At 38.0% G+C, this 12,772-nt stretch overlaps 1 protein-coding gene across 26 annotated transcripts in view; it reads right to left on the bottom strand.

Annotated features, from left to right (window-relative positions):
• Positions 1–12,772, bottom strand: part of LOC109194614 (galectin-4) — a 17,229-nt gene continuing 4,457 nt past the window's right edge. For 9 of the 26 annotated variants that reach the window (XM_025898073.1, XM_025898080.1, XM_025898086.1 and 6 more), the window contains 13 exons: positions 12,700–12,729; positions 2,470–2,505; positions 2,333–2,362; positions 2,183–2,218; positions 2,047–2,076; positions 1,897–1,932; positions 1,761–1,790; positions 1,610–1,645; positions 1,434–1,460; positions 1,305–1,334; positions 751–839; positions 495–660; positions 1–360 (listed from right to left, as the gene is read on the bottom strand). In XM_025898073.1, the coding sequence (XP_025753858.1) occupies positions 214–360; positions 495–660; positions 751–839; positions 1,305–1,334; positions 1,434–1,460; positions 1,610–1,645; positions 1,761–1,790; positions 1,897–1,932; positions 2,047–2,076; positions 2,183–2,218; positions 2,333–2,362; positions 2,470–2,505; positions 12,700–12,729 (723 nt within the window). In that variant the 3' untranslated portion in view covers positions 1–213. Of the gene's footprint in view, positions 361–494; positions 661–750; positions 840–1,304; positions 1,335–1,433; positions 1,461–1,609; positions 1,646–1,760; positions 1,791–1,896; positions 1,933–2,046; positions 2,077–2,182; positions 2,219–2,332; positions 2,363–2,469; positions 2,506–2,620; positions 2,648–2,734; positions 2,759–3,211; positions 3,326–3,550; positions 3,756–4,055; positions 4,145–5,830; positions 5,974–6,317; positions 6,905–12,699; positions 12,730–12,772 lie in introns of those variants that run through there. The other 17 variants (XM_025898072.1, XM_019345120.2, XM_025898076.1 and 14 more) reach the window with 17 other exon arrangements.

Raw genomic sequence — 12,772 nt, 5'->3', positions numbered from 1 at the left:
AATGATTAATGATTTATTAATTCAGTTAACTGGGTATAAACAATACAGCAGATACTGAGGTTACATTTGATCTTATTGAGATATCTGATCTCAAAGCAGGTAAGAAACTGAGATAAGCAACTCTGTGGGTGAGATATTTTTGAAATATGTTATTTAAAAAAATAACATTTTTTGAAAGTTGCACAATTTCTTTCTTTTTTTTGGTTTGTGGTATCAGAAGTGGATGTAGGAGATCTGCACATCGCCTTCTATCTCCAGCATGTCAATCTCATTGAAGGACTGCCAGCGATGGAAAAAGTCAAACAGGTGCTGCCCGTTCACAAACACTTTAAACCTCTGGTTCCCACAACGGATTGACATCTGAGGGACAGAGAGAAAACTTTTGAATGCTGACACACAAAGTTGTCTAGAATTTGCAAAAATCACATTAAAATTTGCTTCCAAAATTCATCATAAGGACTTGATTTTACGACTGCATGACTGATGGTACTTACATCAAAGTACTGGCCCTCCATAAATGGATTCATGCTCATTTCTCTCTCCTCCTGGCCCCAGTTTCCTCCAATCATACTGTTTCTTAGAACAATTCCTTCCCTGAATCTTGGATGAATGTGGAAAGCGACATCTCGAGATCTGCTCACCAAAAACTTGATGCTTAATCTGAAACACACATCCACGAGCATTAAACATTCATGTTGGCACTTTAGTACTGCACTAGAGATTTCGGCAAGTAGACTTAAAATCACACACTTGTGTGCTCCATAGGGAACCATGCCTCTGATGACGATGGTCCTCTTAGGGAACATCCCTCCTTGGATGATGCTGGAGTAAGGCACAGGCTTAAAAACAAAAATGAGACATCTTATATGAGTATTACAGTATTACACAGTAACACAGGTGGCCTTATAAGAGGCTGATATACTCTTTACACAAAAAAGCAAGAGGTGTACAAAACCTATTAATGATGTCCTGAAGGTTACAGTCTAGTGTCTAACGTGACTGAAGTCTTGTTTGACAAATTCAATGACTGTCAAACTTTCTTTGTTTTGCATCATTTCAGAAGCCAACAAAAGTTCAAGCCTCACAACCCACATGCTTTTCTTAGTCATAATAATAGAAAGGGTAAAAATTAACATTTTCATTAAATAAAGTTCAGCATGACAGCTTAATTTGTTTATGTTCTCTAAACAAATCATCTTCATTTGATTAAATTCACCTCATATTTTCAGATTTAATCTTTTAATATAATACCCGTGGAGTCAGTGACTGGACTGAAAGTTGAGTGTTGTGCAAATTTTACTTACAGGGTTGTAGACTGGCTGCCCACTCATACCCTGATTAGTAGATACAAAATATGAGTAGGTTTAGCAAAAGTAAATATATATGAACTGTGTATAAAAAGAACATGTTGAATTTTTGTGCATTGTTCTCACCGGCAGATTTGAGCCTGGAAAGGCGCCCTTAAATAATAATAACAACAGAAAGAAAAACAAAAACGAAATAAAAATGAAAGATACAAAAAAAAAGAAGGAAAAGTTTAATTAATTCACATTTTTGTCATAAAAACTCAGCTTGCACAGATTATTTAAGTTATAACATAATTCAATACCCCCATTCCACCTCCCATTCCTCCTGGATATCCATCCTGCAAGGAATCATATATCAATAAGAAGTTTTAAAATGATTTTATTCTGTTACATGTGTGACCTACATTTTATAATATAGCAAATATAACTCTGAGGAATGAAAGTATTTTTTACCCCCATGTCACCTCCTGGATATCCTCCTGGCTGAAAAGTTCAAACATGTTTCTTTAATAATGTGCGTACTAGCATGTTATTTGAAAACTTACAGTGGTCTAGTCAAAAGTAAATATACAATATTCAGTATACTTACTCCCATTCCTCCTCCCATGCCACCTGGGTAACCTCCCTGGATGTCAAAAGAAACACAGTGCAGTTCAAATGTGTACACTTCCTCTCACTACAGATCCAGCAATATTTAAAGAAACTGAATGCAAAACATGCTTCAGAAAAAGTGACATACCCCCATGCCACCTCCTGGAAATCCTCCTGGCTGAAATGTTCAAATATGTTTGTTTTATCATTTCCGTACTAACATGGCACTTGAAAAATTACAGTGATCTTATCAAAGCAAATGTTCAGTTACTCAGTATACTTACTCCCATTCCTCCTCCCATGCCACCTGGGTAACCTCCCTGGATGTCAAAAGAAACACAGTGCAGTTCAAATGTGCACACTTCCTCTCACTACAGATCCAGCAATATTTAAAGAAACTGAATGCACAACATGCTTCAGAAAAAGTGACATACCCCCATGCCACCTCCTGGAAATCCTCCTGGCTGAAAAGTTCAAATATGAATGTTCAATAATTTGAATTCTAACATGGCACTTGAAAAATTACAGTGATCTTATCAAAAACAAATGTACAGTTACTCAGTATACTTACTCCCATTCCTCCTCCCATGCCACCTGGGTAACCTCCCTGGATGTCAAAAGAAGCACGGTGTAGTTCAAATTAAATATATGCACATTTTATCTCACTACAGTAATATTTAAAGAAACAGAATGCAAAACATATCTCAGCAAAAGTGACATACCCCCATGCCACCTCCTGGATATCCTCCCTGTTGAAAAGCAGGGAATGATTGTAATCATGAAAAAGCTTTGATAAATGAATTTGTATCATTTTGATATTACATATATACACTCACTCCCATTCCTCCTCCCATTCCACCCTAAAAAGATCAATTGGAAAAAAGAAACTGAATTAAAAACAAAATTTTCACAAAGTAAGTGTTGTTGAGCATAATAATGATTAAACACACAGGATTGTGTTGTTTGAAATACAAGGAGAAATCTGGCATATTGATAGAAACATAATAATTCATTCATTCATACAAACATATTTATTCATCTGCTAATTTCAGTTTTGTAAATAGATGACTTTTAAACCCAGCAAAACATGAAAGAAAAATGATTTTTCTGAATATGATGCAACATGTACTGTTTTAATTGTTCCCACTCCTTCATGATACCTATTCATGCCCTATTGGGCACATAAGCTGAAATCGTTAGCCAACAGCTGCCAGACTTGTTGAATGTAAACTTTTGATAATTTTAGCTTCATTTATTTTCCCCAGCAAAGCCCGAAGCATCAATGCGGAAGATTCACAGAGCTGAGGTCTCACCCCAATAAAATTAATCATCTGGATGGAAACATCTCCTGCAATCTGCAGCCCACGAACTTGCTCCATAGGAATGCGGTGTTGAAAAGTATGGAAATCAATCCCATTTACTTTAATCTGCAACAGAATAATGTCATATTGGTGTTGGATTAAACCAATACAGAAGTAAAAGAAGCAAAAGTGGTAATAATATAACGGACTGACTATAACTAATACTTTATAATTATATTATAGTGAGAATAAACCATTTATTGAGTCTTCAGTTACAGCTTTTAAATACTAAAATCAGGATAAAGTAAACTAGAAATGGTTTTCATTGTCTGTACAACAGTTTGACCTGACCTGATAGCCCTGAAAATTAACGATGATGACCATTTCAAAATGCTCTCCTTTTCTAAAAGGCATCCTGTGAATCTTCTCCTCTGACCCCCAGGATCCATTCTGACAGGTGTTGAAGACCACCTTGTCCCAGCCATCAAATCGAGGGTTGAAGTGTAGGGCAATGTCGCTGGATTCATATTCTCCACAAATCAGGTTGATAAAGAACCTGCCAATGAAAAGAAAGAAAGAAAGAAAGAAAATTAAAATTAGTGCTGTCAGTGTTAATCTCGTTAAAATGACGTTCACGCCATAACTGCATTAACGAGTTACCGCGGATCGCCCCGTGCGTGGGGCTGGATGGTGTCAACGTAATAGCGCGGTTAGCGCGTTAACACGTTGACGCCATCCAGCCCCTTATAACTAATGATAACCACCTTGAGAATGGACAAAACATATTTAACAGCTATTAACTATAATAAATTTATTGCAAAGTGTACAGTGTCACAAGTTTATTTCTTCCACTCACCTGTTGATGTGCTTAGGAATGGTCCCCTGGATATAGATGGACATCCCTTCCCTCAGCCCTCCATTAATAGGCCCTAGATAGGGTATGTTCTGTGCCATGACAAAATATTAAGTAACTATAACACAGCAACACTGTGTGATATATGCAAAGCTATGAAGTGCACTTACAAATGTCAGTTGTGTTATGATTAAATCAGTTAGATCAAATTATTTTGCAGCGCTTAATTACAGTACTCTAGTAAATATTAATCAGGCATTTCCAAACTATTTGGTTTGTACCAAATCTCTTGTTTTATTTGTTTCAGTGAAATCATTTTTGAAGCCAAAAGAGGCTCAGCATTTCAATATTTAATACAAAAGCCTGGGCAGTATGGACATCATTGTGAATCTATCTAGTGTTTATCTTATTTCACAACAGTTCTTACTCTCCCAGTTTGGCCTCTCTCTCTCTGTGTGTGTTACTGGGCATGACAAAACACGTTCAGTTCATATATTATATACACTTTTAGGTCTTAATAAAGTAAAGTTACATAAGGATACAAATAATAATCGGTCAGTTATCTGCCAGTTTATTGAAATAATCCTGTTCGATAACATGTGAGAACAATAAATATATAATTTTCTGTTGTAATCTACAAACTGAACAGTAATGTAACGACACTTGTTTTTCAAGTTTTCACTAAAAAAGCTCATTTCTTCCATGTCTAGTTGGTTCTAATTCGGGCATAATCAATTGGATCTGCTCTTCCTGCCCAGCGAATCCTCCCGATGCAGGGGAAACAAATTCTGTCAGGCATACCTACCTTCGTACAACACTTGTCTCCACAAACGAGGGGCTTGAAATACCCTAGAAATCACAAGTAAGTCTGCTGTCTGAGAGCAAAGGGCTCTATTGGGTTGATATGGTACCTTGTAGGTGAGGAGAAGGATTTTAAATTGCTACTATCGGAGAAATATGGTCTCTCTTTCCAGTACCTCTCAGCAACTAATATTTCAATACTGCTTAAATAAAAGCAAGGATTCTTATTCATCTCTGATTCACTTTCAGTGACTGTTTTGTCCCGTCTATATCCACCTGTGCCTGTCCTTGAGCCTGGTTCTGCTGGAGGTTTATTCCTGTTAAAGGGAGTTTATCTTTCCCAAGTGCTTGATCACAGGGGGCTATCTGATTGTTGAGGGCTGGCTGGGTGACACCTGTCATGATTTGGTACTATAATAAATACAACTGAATTGAATTTAGCTGTATATCCTGACCTAAACTTCATTATCTGTCAGATTGTTAGTCTATCCTTCTACTAGTAACCGTGACCAGTACTATGGTTAAATAGAATTTTGTTTACTTAATCCTGTTCTAAGCATTGTAACCTCACCCTCACTTTAAACGTGTCATTCTTTGGGAACCACTGGAGAAACCTGAATAACTAAAAACAAGATCCAAGTAAAAATACTAAGTCTTTGCTATCATTTTGTGGTGTCACTTTTTTGGTTTCTCCTTACAAAAACAGCCGACCTTCCACTGTGACACTATATTAATGCTCTAACAAAGTATGTGATTGCAGTTTTGAGTTAATACATTTGCAAAATCCTGTAATGGTATTGAAACTATGAGAACCTAAGGACAATTTATTACATCTTCTCTGCATAAAATTCACACAGTGCCACAGGCTCAAATAGTATCATTGTTATTAACAGAACAAAAACAATGAAGCTTGTTTAAGTCCTAATAAAAAAAAAACATAATTTTTTTTGAGGATAGCAGTCCTTGCAGATACTTACCGGGCTATAGATTGGCTGATAGCCAGGAGGAGCAACAAACATGGCTGCAGTCAGTAAAATGGGCAAGCAGAACAAAGCAGGAGAATAGCTCACTGTGATCAAGTACTAATACTACCTGGACGCCTTATTTTATACAAGCAGTGAGGGAGGGGTAGATCAGGGTACTACACCCAGCCCTGCATCACTGTGTTTGTTTTGGAAGAACCTGATTCAAATAACCTTTGCCCCAGCAGAGGAGTGGCACTTGAGTGAAAAAAAACGAGAATGCGTTTGCCTGCAGCTGTGCAAGGAAAAAACAAAATGATTGAGCAATGAGTATGCATTCTACAGGATGGTGATTCATCCTGTTTTTCAAGTCTTCGTGGTAGACCTGATTAAATTCATACTCAATACATAACGTAAAATGATTTTTTTATAGAGTGCTTTGTAGTTATGTGTGCAAAAATTCTTTTTAAATAAAGTATAGATCTATGTAGGAAGAAATTACCTCTGGTACGCACAGAAACCAGCTATTCCCTGATGTTCTCCTGCTGGCTGCTGAGCCCAAAAGATCGTCCATCATTCGAGTCACTGCGCTGTGAGCTAGAAAAAGCCCTGGAGGATCTGCCAGACCCACAAGATCCAGATGAGATTCTATACGTGAACATGGACGAGTCCTCCATGGAGCTCGGAGCCGTTGGTGGTCGGGATCCCACTGGACGCTCATCCCCTCTCTGCTTGAAAGGCCTGGAGTCTGTGACTACAATGGAGGTCCACCACCCCAACCGTTATGTCCTCTGTCCACAGCACGAAACCAACCGAACCCTTTCTGACTCCATGGAGAGCCTGGACATGCCAGTGTCATCCTCCACAGCCACATTGCCTTTACAGTCATCATGCCACTCCACTCCCAATCGCACTCCAACTGTTGAGCTGCTCGAGGACAGGAATGGATCCAAGAAAATGCCCTGGCAGTGACAGACTCACTCTTAAAAATGACAAGACTGGTCACTGCCAAAGTGTGCTATCCCAGTCCAAGTACAAAGAACAAAATCCAGCCTGTTGCTGATTCTTTCTAACAGCAATAAGAAACCTTATGTGGCTCTCGCTTTCAACCCCTTTCTTATAAGATGAGGGGTTGAAAAACACCTTATAAGCTAACCTTGTCTTATGAAGTTTTATTACACTATCCAGAGCCAAGTGAGTGTAAAATGTAATTTGCTGTAGCAGTTGGGGACACTCTTATCAATAAAAGGGTGAAGAGATCTACATTACATGTTACATGCCCACACACACTGCAGCGCATTCAGAGAAATGAATTCCCTGAATTCCTAATGAACACACCATTTCTGTTCAACCACCTGAATGCAAAAGAGTAATTAAGCTAAAAAAAAAAAAACTATTTGTAAAACCAGCTCAGACACTGCCAGACTAAACCCAGAAGCCTGACATTTATGGTGATTCAGCACTTGTATGGAGGACCTGTCACACCCAAGGAAACAATTCTATAAGAAGAAACTTCATTCATTCTTGGAAGAAAGAAACAGCAGAGCCTCTTTTACACAAGGTGAATTCTCTGATCAGAAAACACGTTATTTTTAAGGTTGTATTAATACCTACAGTAAGAAAGTTTATGAAGAGGTTAAGAATGCCTTGCTTGATTGCCTTAACTTGACCCTATTTTTCATTAGCTTAAAAATTGTCAGAAGTGTCAAAACACGAACTCCATGGAGGAGGTTGTGCATCTGTTCGTTTTCCATCTAAAGACTTATTCCCAATATACATCTTTAAAAATCAATAAATAAATTGCAGTTCAAGTACACTGAGCGAGTCATAGTGTGAAGAAAGCAAGTCTTTCCTCACTGACAGTTGTTACATGCGCATGTCCTGATTCTCTTAATGTATACATCTTTGCTATAACTCAGGAGTCTGAGGATTTTCTACAGGGGCAGCGTTTGGTGCTGTACATAGCAGAATCCAAGAGAAAGACACAGCAATATGCACTTATTTTTTTCTGTATTTACTTTATCATTTTGTCATTGGAATGGCTTTGACAATAATCTGGCACACATTTCAAGATAACAAAAAATGTCAGTGAGGCGCTGTGTTTCTTAGTTGTATACATCAAAGGTACTTGTATATAAAACTATATAAAATAGTATGTTATATGTAACCCACATAAAATGATTCCTTACCGCTTTAAAAAATGATAGAGGTGAGGAAAGATGGACAGCTTACCAAACCAATCAGAATACAAAGCTTTCAGTTTGTTTCGACTAATTGGAAAGCAGGCTGCCGCTGTGTGTCCCGCCCACCTCCCTGTGTCCGCTTCCCTTCTATTGCACTAGTGCAGGGGTGGGCAATCTCAGTCCACGAGGGCCGGTGTCCCTGCAGATTTTAGATGTGTCCTCGAACCAACACAGCTGATTTAAATGGCTAAATTAGCTCCTCAACATGTCCTGAAGTTCTCCAGAGGCCTGGTAACGAACTCATCATGTGATTCAGGTGTGTTGACCCAAGGTGAGATCTAAAACCTGCAGGGACACCGGCCCTCGTGGACTGAGATTGCCCACCCCTGCACTAGTGTGTTGCTAAAAAAAAAAAAAAAAGCATTTCCAGACTTTAACACAGCTAAAAAGTTCAGCAGTGTCCGCACCAAGACTGAAGCTATTGTCACTCTTGAAGCTAATGGAATCCAGTACTGTGGCATTTCTCAGACTTCAGTAACCATGGAAGAGAGAAAATATTCCCAATCATACTTTGACTGGAAGAATGGTGGTGTGCAAACAAAATTAATTGAGGTTAGAAACGCCAAATGAAACAGCAGAAACCATTGCACAATACCTCACTGGTAATTTTTCTTATACAGATGAGGCATTATTTCTGTAACATTATTTAATTCCAGAGGTTTTTAAGTTGTTTTTTTTTTGCACTTGTTGACTTGTAAAAGCCTATATGACATTTTTTATTTCACCATTCATTAACTGCACAGAGAAGGCATTTTTTAAGTATGTTAAAATTTTCTTTAAACAAACAGTATTATTAAAATTCTTCATGACTGGGCCAAGTGTCCTCTTTTTTGGAAATCAAAATATGGTCACCGTATTTAAAGTACAACGTATGTTTATTTTTATTCACGTTGCGACATCATATTACTGTCATTAAAGAGTAAAAAACATGCCCTGTTTTGTTATTTAGAGCCCCATCAGGGCTCACAAAATCGCTAGCCTGACGTCCCGGGGCTAGCGATTTTTCCAGCCGGGCTTCCAAAATCTAACTCAGCCCGGCCCGTCGTTCTATCATAGGAAGGGAAAATATATCTCAATGCTTTTGCATTTTTTTTTGCAAATGTAGCTGGGTAATTATGTCATTGGCATCGATGACCCACTGTCAATATGTGACATATTGAAATCGCGCTTGTTTTTTGCTTTCACTTTCACTTTGCAATCGGCCTACGATTGGTGAGTGACGGAATTGCGCAGGGGGAGGGGCGGTAATGCGCCTTAACGTTGGTTGCCAACCAAGAAGAAGAAAAAGAAGCTGTGAGCCAGGAGGGAGGGGGTGAGTGAGTGAGTGATTCGTTCATGCTACGATTCCGCACACGAAGGGAGAGGGTGAGTAACTCAAATGTGCTGTTAGCATGTTAGCAGAGCGATGCTACTGTGAACTGATGAGCTATTGTCTTGATGTGAGCTTTCTACTGAGGGTTTTTTCGTCCAGTCCAGAGCAGAAATGTTTTTGCTAAGAAACTGGCTGTTGTTTTTTCCACAATTTTAATTATAAGCTAGATATATTTCTACTAATGAAATTAGTTTGCTAACAGTAACAGAGATGAGTCAGTTGGGCTTGTGAATCATGATTCACGAGTCAGTAAAGTGATTCTCGAGGATTGAATGACTCGTTCATGATTCGCACATCACTATGAGAGACACCATACCATTGTCTTCAAGCATGATGCACTGAGATCGGTGAGCACATATTGTGTAAGTTAATTTTAGTCTGTTTTGTACTTATCAAGTCAAAAGTTATTTTGAAATTGATGTCTAATATGATCTCAACACAAGCCTAAGTTGTGGATTATAGCTAGAACAGCATAATTAATATTAGGATTACTCTTCTGAGACTGAGATTTCCTTCTTTTCCACCTGATGATCTGCTGCACCTTGCGGTGTGGTAGGCCTGTATCACCCACACTTTCACGCTCAGCTGGTTATATGTAAGACCGCTGAAATTTTCTCACTCCTAATTTCTTTCGCACCCTGGGAATTTTTGGACTATACCCCTTGGACAAGTTTTATTTAGGACTGTGAATAATAAGCTGCTGTGTAGAACGTTCTCCACATGTGAATGGTGTGTAAGATCTTCATTTGAATGGACATTGAATTTGAGCCATCTGTTTTCTGTAACAGTTAAGGAGTCGGTTACCAGGGTGCACCCAACATTGATAGCTAAAAGCTAACACTTGGCCAGGGTGCTATATTAGTAGTTTTATGTGGTTTTACTTTTCTTTAATTTTTTGTAATTTTCTTTTCCACAATTGTGTAAAGTGCCTTAATCCTGTGGTTGTCAGAACTTATGGTTTGGTTCACTAAAGCCGACTGGTTCTTTCCAGTCACATTCCAGTCTGTGTCTCAGTTAAACACACCCCTGTGCTCCTATAGTCGAACCTATTGGCCCATTAATATAAACTATTCAGTAATTCCCCTTGCTGTGTTACATGTACTAGTAGCATTATGGAAATTTCTTGTTAAAAGGAAGTGTACATTTCTTGTAATAGCTTTGGTACTGTATACTCAGTGGGAGTCCCACATTGTTTCTGAACCACAAACGGTGCTGAGTCTGAGGTACTGGTTTAAATTTTCATGTTCAGATGCTATACCACTTTGAATGCAAGTATGTCTCCTGTTTTATATCTGTGTCTTTGGCGTAATTTGTTCCAGAAATAAGCTTCTAAGTGTATTTCAGCAAAAACTGAAACTCCATCTTATATTCAAACCCTTAAATTTCACAGAGCCAGTATTTTTGCATTACAGTACATGTGTGTGTAGACTGCGATTTTCCTGTTGTGTTTTTTGGAATTGGGAGAAAATTGTACTATAACTGCCTTATATAGTCACTGTAATGATTTGTAAACAAATTTTTATACAGTATATACACTATTTTGCATAAGAAATAAATCAGTTCATTCATGAATGATTAATGATTTATTAATTCAGTTAACTGGGTATAAACAATACAGCAGATACTGAGGTGACATTTGATCTTATTGAGATATCTGATCTCAAAGCAGGTAAGAAACTGAGATAAGCAACTCTGTGGATGACATAGTTTTGAAAGTTGCACAAATTTAGTTCTTTTTTTTTTTAGTGTGTGGTATCAGAAGTGGATGTAGGAGATCTGCACATCGCCTTCTATCTCCAGCATGTCAATCTCATTGAAGGACTGCCAGCGATGGAAAAAGTCAAACAGGTGCTGCCCGTTCACAAACACTTTAAACCTCTGGTTCCCACAACGGATTGACATCTGAGGGACAGAGAGAAAACTTTTGAATGCTGACACACAAAGTTGTCTAGAATTTGCCAAAATCACATTAAAATTTGCTTCCAAAATTCATCATAAGGACTTGATTTTATGACTGCATGACTGATGGTACTTACATCAAAGTACTGGCCCTCCATAAATGGATTCATGCTCATTTCTCTCTCCTCCTGGCCCCAGTTTCCTCCAATCATACTGTTTCTTACAACAATTCCTTCCCTCAGTCTGGGATTCATGTGGAAAGCAATGTCTCGAGATCTGCTCACCAAAAAGTTGATGCTTAATCTGAAACACACATCCATGAACGTTAAACAATCATTTTAGTACTTTAGTACCGCACTAGAGATTTCGGCAAGTAGACTTGAAATCGCACACCTGTCTGCTCCATAGGGAACCATGCCTCTGATGACGATGGTCCTCTTAGGGAACATCCCTCCTGGGATGTTATTGGAGTAGGGCACAGGCTTAAAAACAAATTGAGATATCTTATATGAGTATTACAGTATTACACAGTAACACAGGTGGCCTTATAAGAGGTGTACAAAACCTATTAATGATGTCCTGAAGGTTACAGTCTAGTGTCTAACGTGACTGAAGTCTTGTTTGACAAATTCAATGACTGTCAAACTTTCCTTGTTTTGCATCATTTCAGAAGCCAACAAAAGTTCAAACCTCACAACCCACATGCTGTTCTTAGTCATGATAATAGAAAGGGTAAAAATTCACATTTTCATTAAATAAAGTTCAGCATGACAGCTTAATTTGTTTATGTTCTCTAAACAAATCATCTTCATTTGATTAAATTCACCTCATATTTTCAGATTTAATCTTTTAATATAATACCCGAGGAGTCAGTGACTGGACTGAAGTTGAGTGTTGTGCAAATTTTACTTACAGGGTTGTGACTGGCTGCCCACTCATACCCTGATTAGTAGATAGAAAATATGAGTAGGTTTAGCAAAAGTAAATATATATGAACTGTGTATAAGAAGAACATGTTGATTTTTTGTGCATTGTTCTCACCGGCAGATTTGAGCCTGGAAAGGCGCCCTTAAATAATAATAACAACAGAAAGAAAAACAAAAACGAAATAAAAATGAAAGATACAAAAAAAAAGAAGGAAAAGTTTAATTAATTCACATTTTTGTCATAAAAACTCAGCTTGCACAGATTATTTAAGTTATAACATAATTCAATACCCCCATTCCACCTCCCATTCCTCCTGGATATCCATCCTGCAAGGAATCATATATCAATAAGAAGTTTTAAAATGATTTTATTCTGTTACATATGTGTGACCTACATTTTATAATATAGCAAATATAACTCTGAGGAATGAAAGTATTTTTTACCCCCATGTCACCTCCTGGATATCCTCCTGGCTGAAAAGTTCAAACATGTTTCTTTAATAATGTGCGTACTAGC

Source organism: Oreochromis niloticus, linkage group LG14 (genome assembly GCF_001858045.2).
Source record: "Oreochromis niloticus isolate F11D_XX linkage group LG14, O_niloticus_UMD_NMBU, whole genome shotgun sequence".
Taxonomy (NCBI): domain Eukaryota; kingdom Metazoa; phylum Chordata; class Actinopteri; order Cichliformes; family Cichlidae; genus Oreochromis; species Oreochromis niloticus.
The sequence above is the reverse complement of the archived record's forward strand: the minus strand, read 5'-3'. Positions and strand labels throughout refer to the sequence as shown.